At 42.3% G+C, this 24,321-nt stretch overlaps 1 protein-coding gene across 1 annotated transcript in view; it reads left to right on the top strand.

Moving 5' to 3' along the window:
- Positions 1 to 24,321, top strand: part of LOC130153806 (von Willebrand factor D and EGF domain-containing protein-like) — a 185,903-nt gene that overhangs the window by 36,939 nt on the left and 124,643 nt on the right. The window contains exons 2-5 of the mRNA XM_056349152.1: positions 1,475 to 1,659; positions 12,718 to 12,943; positions 15,500 to 15,732; positions 23,627 to 23,716. Of these exons, the coding sequence (XP_056205127.1) occupies positions 1,475 to 1,659; positions 12,718 to 12,943; positions 15,500 to 15,732; positions 23,627 to 23,716 (734 nt within the window). The remainder of the gene's footprint in view (positions 1 to 1,474; positions 1,660 to 12,717; positions 12,944 to 15,499; positions 15,733 to 23,626; positions 23,717 to 24,321) is intronic.

Genomic DNA, 24,321 nt, shown 5'->3' with positions numbered 1-24,321 from the left:
AGGGTGCTCTTTTTTTATTTAAAAAGGCAACTGGATTAATTCAGCTGAATTTTGCATTGGAATTGCACTATCACTTTGACAGTTTAGCTCTCTGAAAATTGCAATAAAGGCTATGTTATGCTACATTTTGTCCCCATTTGTCTTGTATATCATTGCCTTGCCTTTGGCGCAACAAAAATAATCCTTAAAAATACTACCATAAATGGATTGACTTTAACCTTCTGAGTATCTTGTCAATAAAATAAAAATGATAAATCTGTTTCAGAGTGCCACCGTCATAATATTAAAGCGGAGTTATAATCTGAAAAGTGACATTTGAAACACGATATTATGGGGAAGGGTCTTATTCTCTGTCAGCGGTGTCACCTAAATGAGCCCTATTCACGGTGCAAAGAGGTGATTTTGCTGACTGCCAGGCTGGCTCCTGAAACCAGGTTGTGCAATCCCTGTGATGTGCTCTCTGCCTCTTACATCATCATTAGCAATTAAAGATTACTGCAGCAAGAAATTAGCTGAGCCTTCTGCTGCTGATGCATGAAGCTGAGCAACTCCACCTTGGTCTCCTCTGTGACCCCCTCTGCAGCGCCAACACAGCAAAAATAGACCTTGCCTTGCAGAGAAATGGCAAAGATAACCAAGAAAAGGTTCTTTTTTTCTACATGAGCAGCTTTTTGAAGATAAACAACTTCTAAAAGAATCACTGCAAGGCTTCCTTTTATTAGGTGATAAGAAACTACTGAATACGCGCTCTAAAAAAAGTCAAGGCATGTATGAAAGTAAGCAGGGCAAGCATGTAAACAAACATACATCAAGGAGCAGCAGTTTTGGTTCAGTCTTTGGATGCATGCACAGCAGCTCTGATGCATTTGGCTTTATGGGTACATGCCTCAGGCAAGTCTGACCTGTGGCTCGAATATCTGCAAGCCTAACTTGAGCTTATTTCTAAAAACCCTGTACTGTTGGGGTTTCACCATTTCTTTTTCTCTCTTTAGCTTTTCTTATTTTCATTATTCTAAATCTGTATTTAAAAGTATGTGAAGTGCACGTTATGCTTGAGCGCCAATTTATAACATGATTTAAATGCTCATGCGTATAGTAAACGAAATTAAAAACGCACATTTTTTCAAAGATCATGAGACTTTGGTACCTCAAAACATTACTTGATTTCTGAGAAGTGATTCAGATGTTAAACCCTAAAACTAGGCTGCAATCACATTAAAAGGTTAAGATTTCTGGTTCTCATTCAGATGTGATGAAAATCTAGATAACTAGAATCTTTATGTTACTGAGCTTCCAATTTTATGTATTTAATTTTAAACTGGAACTTTTCCCAGTGTTTTCCTTGAAAATCAGCCCAATCCTAAACTGAACCTGAACATAAGAGGATGTACCCCACTTTAAGCAGTTATTAACAGTATCCAATTGAATTAACTGGAATTAACTTATTAACATTGTCCTTTTTCACCTTTCCCAGCTCCCGAGTGCTCACCGGAGGGACACCGCATCCTCCGCAACCCCTACCGCAGCACCAGGTTCGACTCCTTGGAGCTGCAGCGAACGGCAGTTCAGGACCTGGTCTGTGACCACTCCTTGCCACCGGCATGGTACCGTTTCGTGATTGACAACAGGCCCGCAGAAATGCCAACGAGATGCGTCGAAGTCAGTAAAACTTAAGCACGAACCCTGGTGAACCTGAGTAAATCCTTTGCCATAGTTTTCCTTTCCAGCCACCTCTCTACTCCCACGGCCCGTAGGCTGCCATGGGGATAGGTGAGTGGTTTTTAAAACCACTTTTCCCATAGTAATACTCATAATGTTATATCCAAGCGCAGCAGTCAGAGACCAGCATCCCAGGACCCCTATGGACTGGGCATTATTCAAACATAAACCAAGGTGTTTCCCAACTCTAAAGAGAAATACTTAGTAATCCACATGCGTCACTGAGTTATACTTTTGCCAAGCAATCCTGACGCTGTAAGAATGGATTTTGCAACCTGACCCTTTCCCCATATAATTTATTGTGTATTAGAACATGTCCTTATTAAGAAATCAGAAAGGAATAATCAGAAAAATGGCTATTAAAAGAGATTCTAGAGTGATACAAAAGAAAAAGATAAATTTCATTCTTTTTCCACTTACCATTTCCTGTATTGCTTAGATTCATATGCATGCTAATGGCTTCCTAGAGCAAAAAATCTCCACCACATAAGACTACCCTCTAAAAAAGACAAACCAATAATTATCTGTTTTTATGTGTGTTTAATATGCATGACAATAACATTTAACTTGCAATCATCGCTGCCAGAGCAACTTGATACCCTAAGTCAAGTCATTGCCATCTCAAATAGCCCAGCTGCAGGAGGTTAGAATAATTTCAAACACACTGTTAAACAAAACTGTTCAGGAAATAATAATATAGTTACCATAAATGACTTTAAAGATTAAATGTGCCAGGAAGTTTAATATTAGGCAACATTACCCTAGCTGGAGAACTTTCTCAAAATTACCAAATGTTTCATATCCATTCAAAATGGACCTGTGTACTTCTCACAATAGAAGTATATCTTAATAATCTAACATCTAATGAAATGTTAAGAGGTAATTGTTACTTCTGTGCGATTTCTAACTCTGCATACACAAACCATAAATCTAATTAACGTGAACATCAAGTATTAATGAAATATTCATTTCATGGCAGGTCATCCTTGACTATCCCAATGCATTATGAAGTTTATTTTTACAAGTTGCTCTGTAAGTGTATATATATTCTATACAAGTATTTAATTTATCATTTTATTACCATTAAATTGTCATTGTGAAGTCCTGCACGTGGGGAGGAACAGCCCCACACACCAGCACAGGCTGGGGCTGGCCTGCCAGAAGGCAGATCTGCGCAGGAGGACCTGGGAGTTCTGGTAGACAGAAAGTTGCCCATGGGCCAGCAGTGTGCCGTGGTGGCCAAGCGGCCAGTTGGGGTTCTGGGGGGCATTAGGAGGAACGTGGCCAGCAGGTCAAGGGAGCTGATCCCCCTCCTTCTGCTCTGCCCTGGTGAGGTCACATCTGGAGTGCTGTGTCCAGTGCTGGGCTCCCAGTCCAAGAGAGACAGGGAACTGCTGGAGAGGGGCCAGCGCGGGCTACGAAGGTGAAGAGCGGACTGGAGCATCCCCCGGCTGGGGAAAGGCTGAGGGAGCTGGGTCCTTCGGCCCGGAGCAGAGGAGGCTGAGAGGGGATCTCATCGATGGCTGCAAACCCCTTAAGGGCGGCCGTCCAGGGGACGGGGCCAGGCTCTTTCCAGGGGTGCCCAGCGACAGGACAAGGGGCGACGGGCACAAACTGCAACACAGCAACTTCCCCCTGAACAGGAGGAAAAACGTCCTTACCTGGAGTGTGCCGGAGCCCTGGCACAGGCTGCCCAGGGAGCCTGCGGGGTCTCCTTCTCCGGAGACATTGCAGACCCGCCTGGACGTGACCCTGTGCAGCCTGCTCCAGGGAACCTGCTCCGGCCGGGGGAAGGGCTGGCTGACCTCCAGAGGCCCTGCCAACCCCCACCCTCTCTGACTCTGTATTTCAGCAATTTGAAGTATGAAGTAATGCTCGACTCTATGAGATTTCTTTCCAACAATACATTTTGTTTCTTTTAATCTCTTCTCTGAAGTTTTTTATTCGGGTTTGTAGAGCTATATTCATTAGTTCAGTTTCATATTGCGCTGGTTTAGGCTGGGATAGAGTTAATTTTCATCCTAGTAGCTGGTACAGTAGGTAGTAATGCTCGACTGTATGAAATTTCTCTCCAACAATACACGCTTTGTTTCTTTTAATCTCTTCTCTGGAGTTTTTTATTCAGGTTTGTAGAGCTATATTCATTAGTTTAGTTTCTTATCTTGTAACATAATTCTTGCCATCGGCTTCTTCATTATCCTCTGAATGACAGTAAATCTCTGCTTCACCATACTGATGAAGGATTACATCTGTTAGATGTCACAACTGGAAGAATACGCTTCTTTTAGATCTTCACCTTCTAAATCTGCCTCTACGTTCTATCTCTTCCACTTAATTAAATCATTGTTTAATTTGGTTTTCTATTTAATTTGAGCAAAACCTCTGGAACAAAATAATTTAAATTAATAACTGCACAGCTTCCATTCCTTAATAAGCAGTTATTATTGGACATTCCAGCCTGGCTAGAGTGAGCTGATTTTAATTAAACAAGTCAAAGACAAAATCCTGAACAGATAGAAGAGAAAAGAGACCAAATAAAGCCTGACAATACAGCTGGAGAGTTAAAAAGTACATCACTCCAGCAGCTTGTAAAATACATGCCTGGTGATATCCTGTTGATACTGGCCAGATACAATTAGCTGCTTATCGCTGGATAAGATTAACTTCTTAATTCAAAGTAATAGTAGGTAAGGATTCTTGTCACCCAATTGAGCTCAAAAGGGATTTAAACCATAATGGACTTTAGAGGTCCTGCCCAGCCTGGGAGAACTGCGGCAGGACAACGGCACATGCTGGGTCGGCACGGGGGAGGTGGGCTCCCAGAACCAGCTATGGCCTGGGCCCCTCACACACACTGCCCAAACCTGTGTTCTGAATCTTGTCACAAAGAAAAGCTCCACAATAAAAATGTGGCCCATCTCCATATCGTTCCATAACCACAGACGGTCTTACATTCACCAGAGAGCAGAACCAAGTCACATACAGAAGTTACAAGAGCCTCGGTCTACAACCACGTCACAGCTAAGAGGCACAGCCACCTTTGGAATTCAAAATGAGCAACAGCTCTTCAGAAGCTCATCTGCTAATTTAGCAAACAATTAAAAAAAAAAAAAAAGGAAAAAAAAAGGCAGAAGAAAAACCCAAAAGCTTCTCCAAAAGCTTTTATGTCCAACAGAGGGAAAATACAAATTGCATTCCTGAATTCTCCAACCCTTGAATCCAAATGCTGTCCATAAACTTATTCCTCCAGCGGCAAAATATTTTTGATTGAAACAGCTTTCCAATTTAAGCCTTGTCTGCTGAACTTCTCCTGGGGGGGGTGGGGATGGCGGGTAACGAATGCTTCTGACCTTCCTCCCTCTATTTCTTCCTTGCCTCTCCCTCCATGCTCCCTAAGGACGCACAGCAATTACCGGATCCTGGGCACGCACTCTTGGCCACAGCCACTTCCCCATCCAAAACCAAATCCTAGTAGAAAAGCAACACAAACTTGCAAATTTTGTATCCCCAGGTATTGAGGCTGCTGCCTACAGATCACAAACAACGGTTTGTTCTTCAAGAACTGCCAAATTCACTGTGAAAGGCAAAAACATTAAAGGAAGGAAGCGTAGGGAAGCTTGTACTAAGATTAAGCAGCAAGAAACAATGCACAGACATGGCCAGACCTAGTAGTAAAATGACCTTCAGAGGAAGAACAAGCGACATAAAAATTAAAGCTTAACAGAAAATCTGTTAAAAATACAAAGTAGTATCTAGCAGTCAACATAGGAAAAACGCATCAGTTACAGAAATTCAGGCTTCTGAATTAAAATAATATAGGGTATACACATACATCGGTGTACAGGTACATATGGCAAGCCCCGTGAAAGGCAGGAATACTAAAAAGAAATGTGAGACCTGCTAATTTTATTGAAGATCCTCTCTACAGTCAGATAAAAGATCAATCTGTGGATTACAGAAGAGAAGCGCACACTGCTAATCACAATGCAAAGCCCAATGCCACACCATGCTAAGGACAGACAGGTCTTGCGATGCTGGCTCATGCCTCATGATGAAATCAGAAATATTGTTGGACATGCACTTCTTCCCCTCCTTTACACGGGGGTAAAAAAGCATAGATTATACTCAGCAACCATAAGGAAAAACATCAATTAAGAATTTGATTATGCAAAGAGTATTTGGTTCTGGAGCCAGCAATAACACTCTTGATACCACATGCACAAGTCTGCTTCATTACTTCTCAAAGCAGTGTTAGTATTCACAGCTTTAAGCACTCATTTGCAAACAGCAAAAGGTAAGCTAAAAAGGAAGGGATTATAACTAGGATCACTACTAGAACCACTGTCACTAACAAACACTTGTCTTCTGAAACAGAGGGTTTGTGGTACCATCTTCTTTGAGGGGAAAGATTAATGTAGATATTACTGCACTGGCCACAGAAATCACTGCACACCCACTGCCAAGGCAAGACACTGGTCTCACTGGTCTCCAGATCTTCTGAAATGTCAGCATACCTCCCCAGCCAGCAGTCCTCCCACAACAGCCATCAGTACAGATGGCCCAGATGTAGGGTTCAGCATTTATCCATATACATATACACAAACGTGCATGCTACCTGCCCTGATAGGTGTGTGCCATGTGTATACACATACATTTACACACACGCACACATAGGTATATACACGCACAACACCACATCCCCTCAGCCCAAGTTCAGCCTCTCAGAGCAGCCGCTGCTTCACCCTTGGTTTCCTCCTAATCTTAATGCAGCCCTTCACTCCGGTTCACTTGATTTTCTGCAGTTCTGCTGGCAGGTGGGGCTGGAGCCTCCAGGCGACCTCGCACACCACAGCGGGCACCAGGTGCTCATCCTTGCCCACAGCCGAACCTGTTTGTCCGGACAGAAGGGCAGGAGCAGGGGAATAGTTTCACCTTTGCACTTTACCAGTCTCCAGGAACCCCTGCTTCAGGGACTTCTGGATTCAGATATGGACTGTATGAGACTTTAAAGTTATTTCTCTCTCATGAGCCAGTCCAAACACTGTGATTTTTTAGCATCCACAATCCTACAGCAAGGATTTCTACAGGTTAGTTATGGATACAACAATCTGTTTTGGAAATGCGCAGTAATACCTGCCTGTGACACACTATCAAGATTACCTCCAATATCCTTCTTCGGAAATTTCATTCTGTAACGGAGCAAAACCATCTCCAAATTTGTATATGTTCTAAATTCATGTACCACTGTAAATGTGACATAAGAAGGACATGTTATGCAGTCAAGGCTGGTGTTTTCTCAACAGTTGCATTTTTAACAATATAAATTTACTTTTTTACATATATACTAGGCTCAAACATCGGCTTAAATGCTAATCCTTTGTGTATAAAACAAGGTCATGTTAAAGCATGTCAAATCTAACCTGCCTATGATGCCTAATATAGCCCCTGGAAAAGATTTACTTTTTCCCATATTCAGTTTAATTTCCTCCTCTACTTAACCTGTTGTAGAACTTCATATATTTGCAATCAAAATGCAATAGCTCGACTGCATACTATTTGTTTTTTATTTTGTTTCAATTTTTATTTTGCTCTGAATCTAATCCTACTTTGATTTGCAACTGTTCTATGAACTTAAAAGCAAGTCACACTTTCAAGGTGTTCTTTCACCTGTAATTCTCTTTCTCATGTGCATATGTGAATATTCCAAATCATAATAGCAGGTATAAGGAGATTTTGTTTTTCTTGTTTGTTTTTCAGACATACAAAAAGCCTTCTGTAGAAATTACAATTACAGCCTCTATTGTTCAGAAGTGTGTACTTAAAAGAAACACAAGACAGGCACTGGCTTAATTGCTACTACAGATATTCCTGACGTACACTGATTTCTGTGGAGTTCAGCCTCAGCCTGAGATAAAAAAAATCTTATTTACTTTAACTTACTACAAAGAAATTCAAAACCTAAGACAAAGTTCTGAGTGGCTGACAGATGCAAAATCACAATGCTTTAACTGCCAACCAATAGTATACCAAAAAGCCTTCCATCTCCATCTAATTAAACAATGCATTTCTCACATATGGTGCTACTTATTTTTAACAGCATAATTTCAGTGCAATACCCAAGTGACAAGAACAATCAAGCTTGATTTCTTTGCGCAATTATAAAGAACCTTAGTGTTCAATCAATCAAACTAGTTGATTCTCCAAACCCCACTAAATGGAAGGACACTTCATTGGATCAAACAATAATGGTTTGTCCTATTGTTTTGACAAAGGGAGAACAAATCTATTTTTTTTTTTCATTTAGGTTTTCTGAACTGAACTATTTAAATGATTACCTGGTGCCTAATTATGAATCGAAAACACTTAACGAATGCTTACCCGCCACGTAGAGGTGTTGTGAAGATTAATTAGGTAAAGGTTTATAAAACGCTTTGAAGATTAAAAACACCACTTAATTATAACTGGATAAAGTATGAAAGGATACTGAGCACTACAGAAGCTTGGCAACCACCTAAAACCTGCCTTTTGTGTTAGATAAGTTCTCCTTTGTGCAAGCTTCATGCTGGATAGCTAATGCAGATGCACCGAGCGACCTAAATGTAAGCTTTACGATGACACTACTTCACTGACTTGCCATTGCATTGACCAGTTGCAATTCCAGGTAAACATGTCAACTGGTGCAATCAAATGCTTGTGATCTCTCAAATGGAGTGTTAATCAGACATCCCTGCAGCTCACCAGCAAGGACACTGCTTAAAGACATCTAGAGGACACAGGATCTTTAGGGAGAGAATCTATTTCTCGCTAGATCCACCAGCATACTCTGAAATAAATGGATGGGCTATGGGCATGCACACGTTTTCCAGTGTTGCTGGTACTGTAGCTTATTTCTCTTCCTGCCATGTAGCTTCCCTTTTGAGTGAGAAACAGGGATATTTTGCACACCACAGCACCAGCACTGCCGTGCGGCCTGTGTGATGCATGTAGATCACCTGGAGAACCCTAGCAAAGCCACGGCCCAGTCCACACCGCTGGCTTCCCAGCAAACCAGCTCCTGCCTGCGAGAGGCTTGCGGAATTCACTCTTCTGTGGAGACAGCCGCATAATTCCTCTTCTTCATTTTGGAAATGCTGCTGAAATACGGGGTATGAGATTCCCACTGTTTTATACTATTCTTAGAGCAGCAGTGACTGTAGTTATTGCAGGTAAATGCCATATCTTAAATGCCAATCATTTACTGCCTCTGTATTCAATTTTCTGGTTGCTCTCCCAAATGACTACTGCAAAATTTAATGCTGATTACGCCACAGCTGAGACTTGAAAATTTTAGTTCTTTGAAGTCTCTTCTCCTAGATATGTTTTTCTAAATATTTTTAGTTTGTTGGTTTTCTGTTCTTATCTCTACCATTAGTTGAATACATGAATATACTTTTGCCCTTGCCTTTCCAGGTCTGTTTTCCAATTCACAGTGGCTTCATGCAGCAAATCCTTTCGGTTAGCTGGGGCGACTTGCCTAACTCAGATGGACAGCATGTAGCTCAAAGCAGAAAATAAATGCATGTATGTCATAAAGCTGCCAGGAAAACAGAAATAATTCATTTATACCAAAACTCTTCCTTAGCCAGCCTGTAACACTGTATCACACACAGCTTTTTACAAAAACTTGCTTTCTCACAGTCTGACTTCCTAGATGCAAAATCAGTCAAAAGGGTTCATTATTGTTTGTAATTTGTGCACATTACAAAACAAACTATATTGCTCAAATGGTTTCAGGTTTGCCAGAACAAATCCGGGGTGCTATCAGAAAGCCGGCACACAAGGCCTGCAGCTGACATCAGGGATGCTAATCCATACATTCTCCAGCACTGAAATGGTTCACAGACTTGTGGGGAGGGTAAATACAAAGAGGGAGAAAATCACTGTCCCCTGGGGTTTTTTTCCCCTCTATTTGTAAACAGGGGACACAGACCCACCTTTTACATGGGGATCGCATTTTGTCTCTTCTCACAGCCAGACTGCACTTTGCATCTGCCTGTTTATCTGCATGGCCCACAGCACAGCAGATAGACAGGTGTCTCATTAATGAACTTATCTTTTCAGTACTGCTGCAAGGCAGGGAAGTACTATTACCATCTCAGCCACTTCTGCCTCTGGGTTAGAGATAAGGAAGAGAGGTACACAAAGGGTAAGTGATTTGCCCAAGGTCAGGGAGCAGCCAGGGAAACTGAGGCACCCTAGGTGCCTGGCCAGAGGCAGCCCTGTGGTCGCACTGGCAGTGGAGCAGCACTGACATCTTGGGGCCAGTTACACTGGTAAAGGCAGAAGCGAATGGATACAACAGCCTATTTTGGGCAGCAAAAGGTCTTCTACAGAAAATCGTTAAAGTATTTTCTCAGTTTCTTCAGCCGTGGGTGCAAACGCTCCTTGAAACACAAGTATTTGCAGGAGATCGTCACCTCAAAGCAGTCACTTGTCAGCAAGTGGTGGCAACAGCCCCCTGCAGCGGGTGTTAGCAGCACTGGGAATGCTTCGCACGGTGGGCAGCACCAGCACCTTCCTCCTCCTCGGCCAGTGAGTGCCAGTGCCAGCCGCAGGGTCAGCAGGAGCAGGGAGTGCTGCGGAAGGGATGGGGAGGCTGCACTGTATCTCCTTACCAAACCATCTTCCTTCAAGGCTTTCTGTGAGCTTGCACGCATCCACTGAGTTCCAGTGCTCACTCATCTCTCCTGCTCTGTGTCCCCCTACCATAATTCTTTCTGGCTTGTGGGGTTCAAAACACTTGCAAGGTACAATCACAAGTATCCTTGTTTTAATATAATTTGAAAAATAATAGTTTGATCCAGCGATCTCTACTCACACATGCAGAGGCACTGAAGTCAGCAGTTACCTGGAATAAGAGGAAATTCAAGGTGCAAGTAACTCATCAGGAAGATGACATGAGTATGAAGGAGAGATAGCTGCGCTCCACTTGCTGTCCTTTTCTCCGTGCCCATCCTTCTTCCTCTGAGCACTCCTCCTTTGCATGATGCTTGCTCCGCTCTCCTGTATCATTACAAGCATATGTCAAAAATGTACGTTTGACAGCATGACATCAGATCTCACTCTCTAGGTCAGGAGTTCACCAAGATACCACAAATCTTTTTTTTCCCAGCACAGAAAACACCAGTGCCCCTTAAAGCTGTAAGTAAATAAGCAGAACAAATCTGTCAAAAAGTTAAACACAACATGGTTTTTAAGTAAAGGGAGGGAAGGCATTAATCTAAAATTCCACATAAAAGCATTTTTGTGCTGATTCCCTCTTCTAGCTGGCTGTTCCTCCCCAGATGAGCTCCAGAGCCTTCCACAGGACACCGTGGACAGGGGCACCCAAACAGGAGGGCAGCGTCAGCCCCTCTGCTCAGCTGCTGCCACATTTCCAAGGGCAAAATGCCCAACTTTATACAATTTTACTGGTTCCTCTCTAGAAACTTTGTTTTTAGAAGCCTGGTAATAAGTAGCTCCAAATGGAAATCAGACTGTGACATGCCATATGCCTTCTTTTCTTCAAATACCTTTCTTTTTCTGGGCGTGCAGCCCCCACTCCCCCATCCCTACTTTCTGGCTTGCGTAGCTCCCAGATAACGTCCAAACTACAGGAGGGCACTGGCACGTGACTTCATAAATTTGTCCTTCGACTTTCACCGCTTCCCCTGCCATCACAAACTCCTGATCTGAAAAAAAGTGAAACAGCAAACCTGGCCCAATGGGAAAAAAATGGTGGGTGGGGTTTTTTTCCCCAATGTGATGTATAGCCCAGTGCTCACACTGGGGGGAAGCGTGTCCAAGTCTGACTATTATAGTTCCCTGCCCCTGGCTGAAGAAACACAAAGCAATGGCATCAATCACACTCTGCAGAGCATGACTGACATCTGAGGGTAAATTATTGTCAGCATTTGGTAATAATTTTCAAACTTTAGCTCAAATATCTGTGTGCTTTGCATACTGGCAAATGATATGTAATGGTGCAGAATAACAAGTTACCATTGTTACTGGCTGTGTATATTTTATTAGGCTCTGATTATACCTAACGTCCTCACTGAGGTATTTAAAGACAATTTGGATAATTAAGTTCCTTTAGTCAGTGGAAAGAGCCTGGCAGGTACAGAGGGCAATTCAGATCTGCAATGCCTGAACATCCACCTGTAAGTCAGGAAAGGTGCAGCCTCTCCCAGACGTGACTCAAAATCATAGAATCAAAGAATGGTTTGGATGGAAGGACCTTAAAGATCATCTACTTCCAACATCTGTAGCTTAAACCACTTAGGACCAACTCTTTCTGCTTTGGGATTTCTTATGTCCAGGGTATTCAGGGAATCTGTTAATAATTAGAAGCCTGAAGGTCAAAAACCCCAGAAAATTTGGTCAAATCATATATATCCTGCACATCTGTTTCATATATCCTGCAGATATATTTCTTTACAAGAATGAGGGAGAAGCTCAGCCCCCAAAGACCTGTCCAGTACATGCTGGAGGGGTAGAGCAGAAGCTGCCAGGACAGTAGCAGCTGAAGCTGTAGCTGTTTTGGAGGAAGGTGCTGGTGTATGATGCTCTCAGCATAGCGGTCTTCTGCTTCAGCGTGGTCTCAATACCTTCTTGCCCCTCATGCTCTGTCAGCCTTTGCTTTATCCCTCCACAGACAAAGCATGGATGAGAATGTCCAGCCAACGTGGCCCAAAGCGTGCTTCCCAGAGATCCAGCCTATTTACATACTTTTGTCTTTTTCATACAAACCATCCAAAACCAGAGGAAAATATTTTCAAATCTGGTGATTGTGTTCTTTGAGAATTTTATCTGTGTAAAGTCACCCCTCTAAACTGACAAAGACATTTTCATCCCCACCTACACAGCTTTTTCCACTGACTCTCCAAGTTCACCACACTCCAATTCTTGGGATTTAGTGATTCTCCACAGAGTCTTACCGCATTTGCTGTAAACTGTTTCTTTTGTGTGCATCCTCAGATGAACAAATGCGGGACACAAGCTCCAGTGTGGCTGTCGCTGAAGTCTGAATCCCTGCCGGTTCCTGGCGAGAGCAAGCGGCTCACAGCCTGTGCTACCTGGCAGGTCTTCGGGGGCACCAAGGACTGCTGCTTGTTTCGGATACCCGTCGCCGTCAGGAACTGCGGCAGCTTCTTTGTGTACCTCCTGCAGCCCACTCAAGGATGCATGGGCTACTGCGCCGAAGGTGAGGATCACTCAAGTGTTTATCAATAAGATTGCACATGCCTCTCTGGCTGTGTGCTCGAGGGTCCTGGGATTGTAATGCACATCTCTGTGACCTTGCAAGTCAAGCAGCACTCCCAGTGAAATGCAGACCGTGTAGAAAACAAATCAATGGCAGTCCAAGGTGTTCCTGAAGAACAGCTATTATTACTGGTGCAAAATGTAATCTGGTGTGTATTACCGAAGTGTTCTTTGCTTGGTTACAGTTCACATGTAACCTTTCCTACTGTCTTTGGCTCCACTTTGGCTCGAAGTTGCAGAGCTAGTGAGCAGAGGCGCCTGGGTTTATTGAGGCACTGTATGTAAGGTATCTTCAGTAATCCGGTATCCCCCACGCCCCCCCCCAAAAAAAGTAAAAAATTCTGAAATTCTGGAAGGAAAGAAAACCAAACTGATAACATCTTTTTCATGACATTTATATAATTACTCTAGTCAGAAATAATTTTCAGCCTACTACAAGAGATCTAGGCGCTGTTTGGTAGCTAGGAAACAAATGAATAGCAGAAAGCAATTGCTCACTCAGTTAAACCTTCTGAACTTTGGAGCATGTTCACGTGATTTAGTTAGAAAAGACAGTTCTTTCTCAAAAGGAAATAACATTACCTCTATACTTTCCTTTCAGCATTTTTGGATAGAGACATGGCACACTGAGAAACCAGGGTTATCACCTTTCAATCAGGCAAAATTCACGCTTAAATTTTAAAGAGAGAGAGATCTACTTTCTTGTCTTTGTCAATATTTTAACATGCCCACATGAAGAAAAGGGAGGAAAAAGGCTCAAAGAAATTGAGATATTTCACTATTTGAAATAAAATATCTATTAAAATAAACGAAACTGTTCTTTAATTTCCATGATTCTTTCTTGGAAATTACTTTTTAACTGAATATAGTCATTTTCCAGTTTAAGCTTGGCTTTTTTAAAGACTAGAAGATTTCCACTACCCCTGTTTGAAGAATTTTTGACCAATACCTTTTAGATGATTAGGTTTGTGTTTTCTGTTGATCCATACTTGTTTAGTAATGTAAATCTGCTGCATTTCTCATAAAAGAAAGTTTATCACTTCCCATCTATCCCAAACCAACAACTTTCTGCTTTTTTCTTACCACTGCAGTTGAAGCTCTCACCTTTTTTTCCCCACGTATTTCAGTGAGGTCCAACTCTCCCAAGTCTTTAACTTCTTGCCTTTAGGGTGTTTTTGCGGTACCACATATTGAATGGAAAACATCCAAACCCGAAGTTTTTTTCCTGGGAGTTGTTAACTCATGGTCTTAAATTCAGCTGTGAACATTGCACCACAGGAGCCTCTGCAGAGCCCCCGAGCCAGGTCCAGCTGGCATCGGCACAGCTTCTGGCCCAGGTCAATCCCCCAGCCCCATCCTCTGGAGGTGGGGGGACAGGACCCCGCTCAGCACTTCTGAGCTGCAAAACAAAATGAATTTAAAGCTTCCTAGCTTGGCAGAAAGGCCACGGCTGGGAAAAGCCATGTACATGTTTGCAATTCTGCTCACATCCTCCCATGAGCTGATCACCTAACTTTGTCCTTCTGAATAATTTTCTGCAGAAAGGCATGATGTAAGCCACGGTTTAAGGCAGCTTCCCTTAGGAACCAAAGAGAAAAGGATATAAACAACTGGACCTTATTCATGTTTTAAGAAACTTGTTTCTTTTCCTTTCCTCTTTTTATTTGCCCTGGACAGATGTTAACATATTGGTTCTTCATTCCGCTATAACAGCGTCATACCTTAATCTCTTGGGCTTCTATAATGTTTTCTATAATCCTCCAAAAAACTTAATTTATCCTTTCAAAGCATCTGAACCAGCTTCCTGTTCTGTTTGAGCCCAGGTCTCTAGAGATGAAAGAGCATCACCTACTGTATTATACAGCTTTTTGTTTCTACTTTTTAGGTGAGTTTAAACAGAAGAAAAGTTTCAGACTTCATTACTCGTTGGAGCCTATAGGAAGCAGGCTGTATTTTTAGAGCAATGGCATTATTCTGGGCAGAGGCAGACTATACTGAGCAGGCTCAGCGTAGGTACATCCCAGAACAGCCTGGGAAGGATCTTTGCAGCATGTCAATGTGGGCTGAGTGCTCTCTGAGAGTCGGTTTACCTCTGCAACATAATGATTTCTCATATCTCTTCTGCACTTATTGCAAAACTTGGATCAAAAGACTGCGCTTCAGGGGAATGCAAAGCTGATGGCCTTTGCCAGAGTAATTAATTTGTATTAATCCGAGTGCTTCATTTCAATAACATTTCTCTTACTGAAAAAAAAGTATTAAAAAACTCGAGGTCAAATATTACAACAACAATAGTTAGTCAGTACACAATTAGCAATTTTTTGCATTTCATATGAAATACATTTTCTTGCTTGCATAGTTAATAATCAAATCACATGAATACAAAATGTACCATTTCTCTCGTGTTTAGTTATACTGAAATCTTCTTGTTGAGTGAACAATTGTAATATTAAAAGAACATGCTGTGCTACATCCTCCTTTTGTTTCCTGCTTCCAGAAAAACTCACCAGCTTGGCTTTGCAACCAGTGATAACTCCTGAGCTTGTGCAAGGTTGCGTCCACCTGAAGTGCAGTTTCAGCCGCCCCCCCTCACCGCTGCCTCTGCAGTACACGGTGGGCTGGTCGCGCCTCTCCACCCCTGGCAAGAAAGAGCAGATTCAGCATGAAACCACCCTGGAGTCATTTTCCTACATAGAGATGAACGGCATAAATCTCAGATTGGGAGACACGGTAATGCGACCCTGCCTTCATCAAAAAAGGTTTAAACGCTCAGACGAATCACATCCTTTTATTAAATCTTTGTTGTGTTTTTACTAATGCCACTCCTCATTCATCCTTACAACTACTGAAAAAAAACAAAAAAACCAAACCAAAAAAAAACCCCCACCCACCAAAAACCAAACTGAAACTGTTTTGCAACAGGGTCATTACCTAGTATTTACCAAACTCAGGATCCATATTGCTTTGAATTGCAGTGAGTTCATGGAAGCTATCCATTTTACTGTTTTCTAAAGGCAACTCGAACATTTGCATGTACAGCTTGAATGTCATGAAGTTGGTATGAGTAGTAGGTACACGAGCCTGAGCCAATTTTTGCTTAGCATTTTTTGTGTCTTGCAGCAGCAAAAAATTGCCATAGAGGCAGGCTCAGCTATATGCACTCAGTAATTTTTATACTCACGGACCAGAGACACAATAACATCTTTTTACAGAAAAGAAAGGCAGTACATTTTAAAATAGAAGGAGGTTTATTTTATGGTCTTTTTCATGGTGTTCTGCCTCTCTGATTCCAAATTCTTGGTTCAATAGCATACTGAAAGATAGAGTTCATTACAAAACAATCTTTAAGAAGTATATTTGATGGCTTACATAGCAACACAGAGCTAGTTTCAACAACAACAAAACAGAAGCCAATACAAGATGTGAAAAAAATTGACTTGTGTATGAATTCATGGCCTTTCATGGTAGAGAAACAAGACTTCTAAAGTTAAATTAGGTTCATAACTTTTATAGGCAGAGAGCCATTATTGCTGCTACAATGAACTGAAAGAATAAACACGGATAATGGCCTTGTGTTAAAAGTAGGTTGAAAATAGTCCTGGCATTTTGCAGCTCTTCTTTGAGATATTTAAGATATTTAAGAAATGTGAATAAGCTTTTTCCAGTTCTTGAAAGTATGAGTCATTTCTAACAGCAGCACAATCTAGGTAGTTTTTCTCATTTCTCCACATAACTATGCCTCCTGAGCTCAGAATCTGACTGATACTGCCCTCACTTACCATATAACGAGGCAGACAATTCTGCCAGTTTAAGACAAGTTTGTGTTATGAAGAGATATTTTCATCAAAATAATTTCACTTGCAATCACTTCAAATCTAGTTCTAACAATCCTGAGGGATTCAGAGTAAAAATATAGTTCTGTTAACTACTAGCATCACCAAATTTTTATAAGACCATTTTTATTATATTAAATTTCCAGTAAGCCCTTCTTTGTCCTCTGCTGAAACTACATGTTTAATTTAGTGGGTTTAGTGAGACTAAAATGTTCTCTTCCTTGCTAGATTTTTTTTAAAGGTCTTCATGGCCTATTTGACTAATTATAATTATCCATAAATCATCACTGGTGAAAACTAAGCAATGAAGCCTCAGCTGTAACTGAGAATTCGGTTTTAAATAATAAAGATTTTAAAAAAGCATTTTACTGAGTTTGCTGTCCCACTGTAGGTGTCTAACAAGAGTCAGAGGGGTAGACTCTCCTTTCACCTCCAGTGTAAATCTGAAGCAACTTAGTAAGTATTGGTAGGGCCACCGCAACAGAAAGGTAATGCCACTCAATGGAGAGCCAGATCGTGGGGACCAAACTCCACCACACAGAGGTAGTTTGGAACTTCCACCTGCCCATGAAAAATGCAGATGGAAGGCTTTTTTTCTCAGGCAGATTTAAAGGAAGGCCAGATCCTCACTGACAAAAGCAGCATCAGAGAGGAGAAAATGAATCGGAGGCACTTCGCAATTTTCTTTCCCTTTCTCCATGCAGAACCCAGTGGGAGGGCCCCCACAGCTGTACACTGCCAGGGTGCATTCAGAGCAGAATTTGTCCCCTAGGTTGCAGAATCTGCAGCATTTAGAAAACTGTTTGCTTTTTTTAACCTGTACATTGTCTAACTGCACGTAGCCTGAATTTGGTTTCAATGCTTTCATAGCCTGAAATCAGCATCTTTGTTCATTTCTTGATAAAAAACCCTTCAGCCAAGTGAAAAGATTTTTTTTTTAAAAAAAAATCATCTTTTGGGTGACTGATACCTACGCTATTTTTTATCTGCCAAAAAAGTCTCCAGGTAATAGGTTAGTCACATAATAGAATATCTATTGACATATTTTAATACACAGTCAAACCTTAGAGGAGAGTTGATTTACTGGCCAACATTTCTGAACTTGTATTGACTAGAGAGCCAGTTATTTTTTAATAGCCATCATGTGTGCTTTTCTCCCCCATCTTTGGCCTCCAATTTTGTTATTTCAGACAGTAAAGTTGGCAGCATAATGTTCACCAAACTATTGCAGCCTTAAATAAATCTATAACACGCCACTATTTCTATATAAACACTGAAAGAAGCCTACTCCATCTGATATGAAAATCCTGGCATTCCTAAGCCTTATTTATGCGATAGTGACAGAGGTCATTTCATTCCTCGAGGCACAGCCATCTATAAATTATAGCAGCACACTGTGAGTAATGAGTTATGCTAAGAAATAAAGGTGTTTAGAAGAAAACCTTGCAGATTTTGCCCAGCACAGCAATCCAAAAGTTCATATGGCGAGGAGCAATTGTGACCATACTTAAACTATGATGCACATTGTAAAAGAAAAATGTTTAAGTAAAGGTGGCTTTTCTCAGCTGCATGGCTGCTTTGCATGGCACTCTGCAACAGCAGAAGAATGTGCCCCAGCCAGAAAGACTGTAAATTAGTGCCTCGAAATATAAAATAACTAATTTTCCCTCTACAAAGGAAGAGGGGTTAAACTTCACCCTGCTTAAATACCAATTTCATCCCAACCACTGGACTTGACAAAATCAGCCACAGAAACAGGAATACCTGCCTGTTTGTAGGTCACACTTGAGTTTACAACTCCCTTCTCAACCTTCAGGAAGCAAATGAAGAGCATCCTTGTAGAAAGAGAGCTCCGGGTGGCCTTGAACAAAGATTTTAAAGCAGAAATGGTCAGAGAGATGATGAGCAAAACTCTGCAGCTGATAAGACACCCTACTACTACCCTGGCAAAATGACTTTCCTTCGGAGAGGAATGGCCTACAGTCAGCCTCCACGTACTGTTCGGCCACGTGGCAACTGGGAAGAGATGCTTTTTTTTAACATAGCAAGTAGCAAAGTGACTAGAGCCAGACTTTTGGCACTGTCAGGTCACACTGCTGCACCAGCTCCCTTCTGCATCCAACAGCCCATCACAGGGAACAACAGGTGTTCAAAAATCTTTAATGTCTAGTTTATTATCTAACTCAAAATCACTTTCTCCCTACTTTCCCTTTCCTGCTAACTATTCTGCAAAACCTCTCCAGAGGCTTTGTTCCTACCACTTTCTGCAAATCCCTACAGCCAGATCACATCTTCAGGCTAACAAGAAGTAATTTTCCCCCCTCCGGCTTGCATAGAAATGCCACCCTTCAGCTCTGCTCATCTTCTGCTCTTTTCATCAAGACTGTACTCCACAACTCCCTCCCACACACATACACTCCCCAGCTCCTGGTAGAGCAGCTCCTCTAGGTTTTATAACCCCAGGCCATTAGTGCTTAATAGAGCAGACAATGGCAGCTCTGAGGTCCTGATAGCCATCATGTGACACCCTTTCACCTGGCATGATCCATTCCCTGCCCAACCCTTCGCCTGCCAGCCAGGTGACTCACCCTTGCAGCCCCAGCCTGCCTTTTGACATGGGCGAGGTAGCTGGGAGGGTAGATCCCATCCTGGAGGTGGCAGGGTTAACCACCCACAGGTGAGGCACCTGCACCCTACCAGCAGCATGCAGGCTTCCCTGCCTAGTCAGTGGGAAGCAGCAGGTATCCCTAAAAAGTTGAGAAGGGAGCTTCCCATGGGTGGGCAACATAAATTACTGACTGGAGGCACCCCTGAATTCCCACACCTCTCAGGAGATTGAATGTCTGGGTCAGGAAAGTGCCTCCATCTACATTTTAATCCAGGCTTTCAGCTCCTACCGAGAGGTACCTGGCTGTACTTAATCTTTGAAAGATCAATACCAGTAAAGGCAGATATTTCAACTTTAACCCATTGCTGTTGTCACTGCGGGGCCTCTGGCACTGCAATACAGCTCCAGTGCTTGCTGGAGAGATGGGAATTGGGTCCTCCCACTGTGGGCTGCACGAATGTCCTGCCCTTCCCAAGGGAGCATCCCAGCCCCAGGGCACAGGCTGCACTAGGGGAGCAAGCGGGGACTGCAGCCGGTGACCAGCACATGAATTTCCTCATTTTCTCTGGTGAGAAATCATGCAAGAAGTCCTAATGGGCAGATCCAAACCCAGTACTCCCGTCTGCCAGCTCTTCCCATTTTGGGGACAAGTGCTGTTGCCCCTGGGACACGATCTAGCTGGGTGGTGGCACCGCCTCTGCCAGTGCTTTGAGAAACACCTTGTTGAGGTTGGCCATCCTGAGAGCTCCCTAAATTATCTGGCAAGCCTAGGAGCCTTCCCAGCTCCCTGACTGGTCGGCAGGGATGGGGTTTGATCACAGAACTTGGGGTACCCAACCCCTTACCTGAGCGTGGCTGGGAGAGCCTGATGGAACTGGAGGCATGGCCATGCTGGATGCACCAGCCAGCATCCCCTCCACAGCCCAGCCCACATTTCCTGTGCTATGTTCAGGAGTAATTAGGGGTATAGAAAAAGGGTGAAACTGGAGGTGGTTTTATGATCAAAATGAGTATAAACAACCAATTCAGGGGAGCTTTGGATTCTGAGAGCCCTGGGGAAAAGAAACCTGACGTTTTGATGTGCAAGTTGTTAGAGGGAAATTTGCCGAAGATGGTGACAGGTCCTAGGATTAAAATCCTTTCCCAAACTGTTTCCCAAGCTACCTGACCCTCACCAGATTAATGACTGAATTCTGTTTTTAGCTAAATATGCTGCTTAGGGGGGCCGTGGCAAACCGGGAAGGAATCTGAGTCCCTGTAAAGGTGGAACTCTGCTCCAATACACAAGAGAGGAAAAAGTTAGTTAGTTATCTCAGTTACTAGGGCCTTTTTCGATCAGGATTTTGTGCCTAGAAGTAGTTTTTTGCCCTATGGGAAGATTGCCAGCAGATGGGGGAAAGGGAGCTGCCCACACCCAGAACCAATCTGGTCATCCTGTCCGAGGGCACCCTTATGTTTCTGTCTCTTTAAAAGGGATGATGAAAAAAATATAATTTGATTTTTTTTAGCAGATCCGATGAATTTGTGGAAAAATACTGCCTAACCTGTCACGGCCATCAGCATACTGCTGTCAGTGATGCTTTTATCTCTTTGCTTCAAAAAGTCTGCATCCTGAGATGGGGGAATGGGGGAGAGAAAGAAAAAGTTGATTACTGAACTAGAGAAAAAAGCTAGTATTTAGCTGAAGGCAAAAAAAAAACCCTCCTCGGAGTGACTATCATCGTAATTGTGTGACAAACTGTCAGCCCGTAGCTCAGCAGCCAATGAACATATCTGCCGATCGTGGAGTGTGCACCTAACAAGGTAAAGGCGCTACAAGAAGAGGGATGATAGAAAAGACAGAAATGAAAAGTAACTCATGAAGGCTGTCCGTACATTTCGAATTTGCAAAGTTTGTGCTAATCTCCAAAAGCGCTGAAGATAGAACAGGAAGGGACTGATAGTCTAAGAATATCTCAGTGTATCATTACAGAGTCTTTTTTTTTTTTTTTTTTATGTTCAGTGCTTTATCAATAAAATATACCTCTAAAATATATATGTGAGAACATACAATGCTCGCAGGGAATGAACCTGGGTTCTGACATTTCCTGGGATGTCACTTGGGGGAAGATCACCAGGATATGCCTCTGTCGGTGCCAGGCATCCTGGCGTGTGCGCTGCTTCCCCTCATTACAGCTCCCCCCTTGGCAGGAGCGCGCTGCCAAGTCTCTGTACCAACATTTTGGGTAAAAAAAACATTGAAGGCAAAAGTGCCAACAGCCCGGCAAGTGTTAATATAGTATCTGCAATGCAGGTGCATTTGATTTACTCAATGAGCTCTGCAAGGGGATTGGTATTATTTATTATTTTTTAATAGAGGGAATATATGTTACCCGAACTCTTCCTCTGTTGTCACCGCCTTGTCAGATCCCTGTTTTGCAGACTCTCCCCGTGGCAGCTGTAGGAGAAGCAGCAGGAGGAAGATCAATGCTCTCCTCCTGCCTCCCCAGCAGAACTGTTTTGAAAAGTCTGTAAGCTGCACACAGGCCTTTAGGGAATGCTTGCAGAAAATAAATATCTAATATTAACAGGGGTTTATTACCTTGAGGAGACAATGACTTGTTCTCCTTTGGATGCAAACTGGTTAACTATGAAGTATCTGAGGAATTTTAACTGTAAATTATCTCTGTGAGGTCTGTGTCTTTTTTCCCCCAGTACACCCAGTATGACCTCAAAGCTTCCATCTAGTTAATGTAGTGAATGACACAATTTTCACTGGGCTAAACTGGCTGGAGCTGTTGGCAAAAGAGTGAGAAACTTCATGAACGTAAAAATAGCCCCCAGGTCACATAAGTCTGGGGGTGAGCTAGGACTGGAAACAATCCACCTAAAGAGCACAGAAAACTGGATTTTTCCCATAGCCATACAAATGATGCTGTGCTGCTGTTGGGGCACTTCCATTGGGCATAAATAAGTTAGGAAAGAGGATTCTTCATTTTGGAGGAAACTTATGACTTGATGGTAAGAAAGAGGGATTTTTAGGGTGGTAAAAAAAATATTCCAGAGTGCTGTGTGGCTCATCCCTGTAGGATCACATGAATCTGGGAACATCCTGGTTTTGAGCCTGTTTTGCTGATACTGGTCATGAGGATTGTGCCTGAGCCAGCAGGTGAGAGCTAGCAAGAGCAGCATGGCCAGGGAGGGGTGCTGCAAAACCCGTCCAAAGGAGTTTATCACAATGGAAAATAAATTAGATTGGTCCAACTCCTTCTCACGGGTTACTCAAGGTTTAAAAAAGGCAATAGCTATGAAGATGCCATCTGACTATTTGGAATTGATTTAGTATGTCACAATCTGTTACTTCATTTCTAAGAGGAGGCCCCCCAAAAAATTCAGAAGTACAATTGCAGAGCCTGTTGTCGTTTGCTTGAAGGAAAATTTCTGTAGTTTAAACTTATGATCCTAGAAATTATGTTAGCAGTTTGGGTTTTCTGGAACCAACGAAACATTAAGATGGCAGATGGTGTGCGGGCTCAGTGGAGATACAGGTTGCGTGACTGTGCTAGGAATAAACCATAAATGGCCTGGTACATTGTGTTTGGTGGAGGTTTTGTTCTGGAAGAATTTTTTTATATTTTTTTTTTTTTTTTATATAATATGTACCCAGTGGACACATCTGCATCATCTTCCATAATGCAAAAAGAAAAAAAAAAAAAAAGGAGCTTCTTATATTGCTGACACAGTTTCTGAGTCCAGATGACTGTCAAACTAATTTAAATTTAAAAAAAAAATGCTCACAAACATGGTACACAGAGAGGATATTTGATGCAGTGGTCAGACTGAAGTCTGGGATCCCAAGGGCTAATATCCTAATCCTGACAGTAACATCTCTGAACAATGTAATTCTCTCTAATTAAAATGAGTTAATATCACTAACCAAGGTGCTTGAAAACATGCAGAGGAAAACACATTGTAAGCATTCAGTGTTACTAATTGTTGAGACAGAAGCCATGTTTCTTAGCATATTAAATGCATCACAAATTCTTCCAAATCTCAAGATTTATGCATAAACATTTTTAAAACCTAAACCCCCCAAATATGTTTCAACAGTAGGAAATTTAACAACTCTGATCAACAGGAAAATTAATAATTATACAAATTTTGTTCAAGAAAAGCCATAGCATATGCTGTTTATTTCTTACAGATCTTTTGCACTGTCACTGCTTTTACGAGGGACGCTCCTGAGCAGCAGTCACTGCCTGAAGAGAGCAAAGGTTTCTATGCCGGGATTAAGGTAATGCAGATGGCCCTGATTTACTGACTTGGCATGTCCCTAGGGTATATTTATACATTATCTGACGTGCATTGAAAAACAAGACACGGAAACATAAGCCCTGATCATCATAACCAGTGCTACTTTTATGTTTGCTTTGAGAAAATGGCTTTCAGCCTGTTTGTAAAACGCCCTGAAGCACCCATCAGCACCATGTGCAGGTGTTGACACTAATGCACCAGAAAGAATGTGCAAAACTACATCTTCTAGTAAATACACCCCAAAGTGTTCTCGTGTCTATGTATAATGGGAGCGCACACCTAGAAGGATGAAGAATTTTGTTGTAACTAAACCAGAATAAAGTAGAGACAAAAATGACTTTTTATCCATCATCTTCTTAAAACACAAATTGCTGGAGATGATGCGCACTGAGTGCAAAAAACAGGTCTAATCCCACTCGAGGATTAGACTGTCAGTCTGGCAGTCCAGGAGATTTTGAGATCTGAGTATATAAGCTCCCTGCCTCCATGAATGGTGTTTGAAAACTCTGCCAGCCCATTCTGTGCAAAGTTTGAAGAACAGTTTGGGTATTTTTTTGGAAATGCCAGAATTTCCCAGGGAATAGA

The sequence above is a fragment of the Falco biarmicus genome, chromosome 8, assembly GCF_023638135.1.
Source record: "Falco biarmicus isolate bFalBia1 chromosome 8, bFalBia1.pri, whole genome shotgun sequence".
NCBI classification, from domain to species: Eukaryota; Metazoa; Chordata; class Aves; order Falconiformes; family Falconidae; genus Falco; species Falco biarmicus.
The sequence above is the reverse complement of the archived record's forward strand: the minus strand, read 5'-3'. Positions and strand labels throughout refer to the sequence as shown.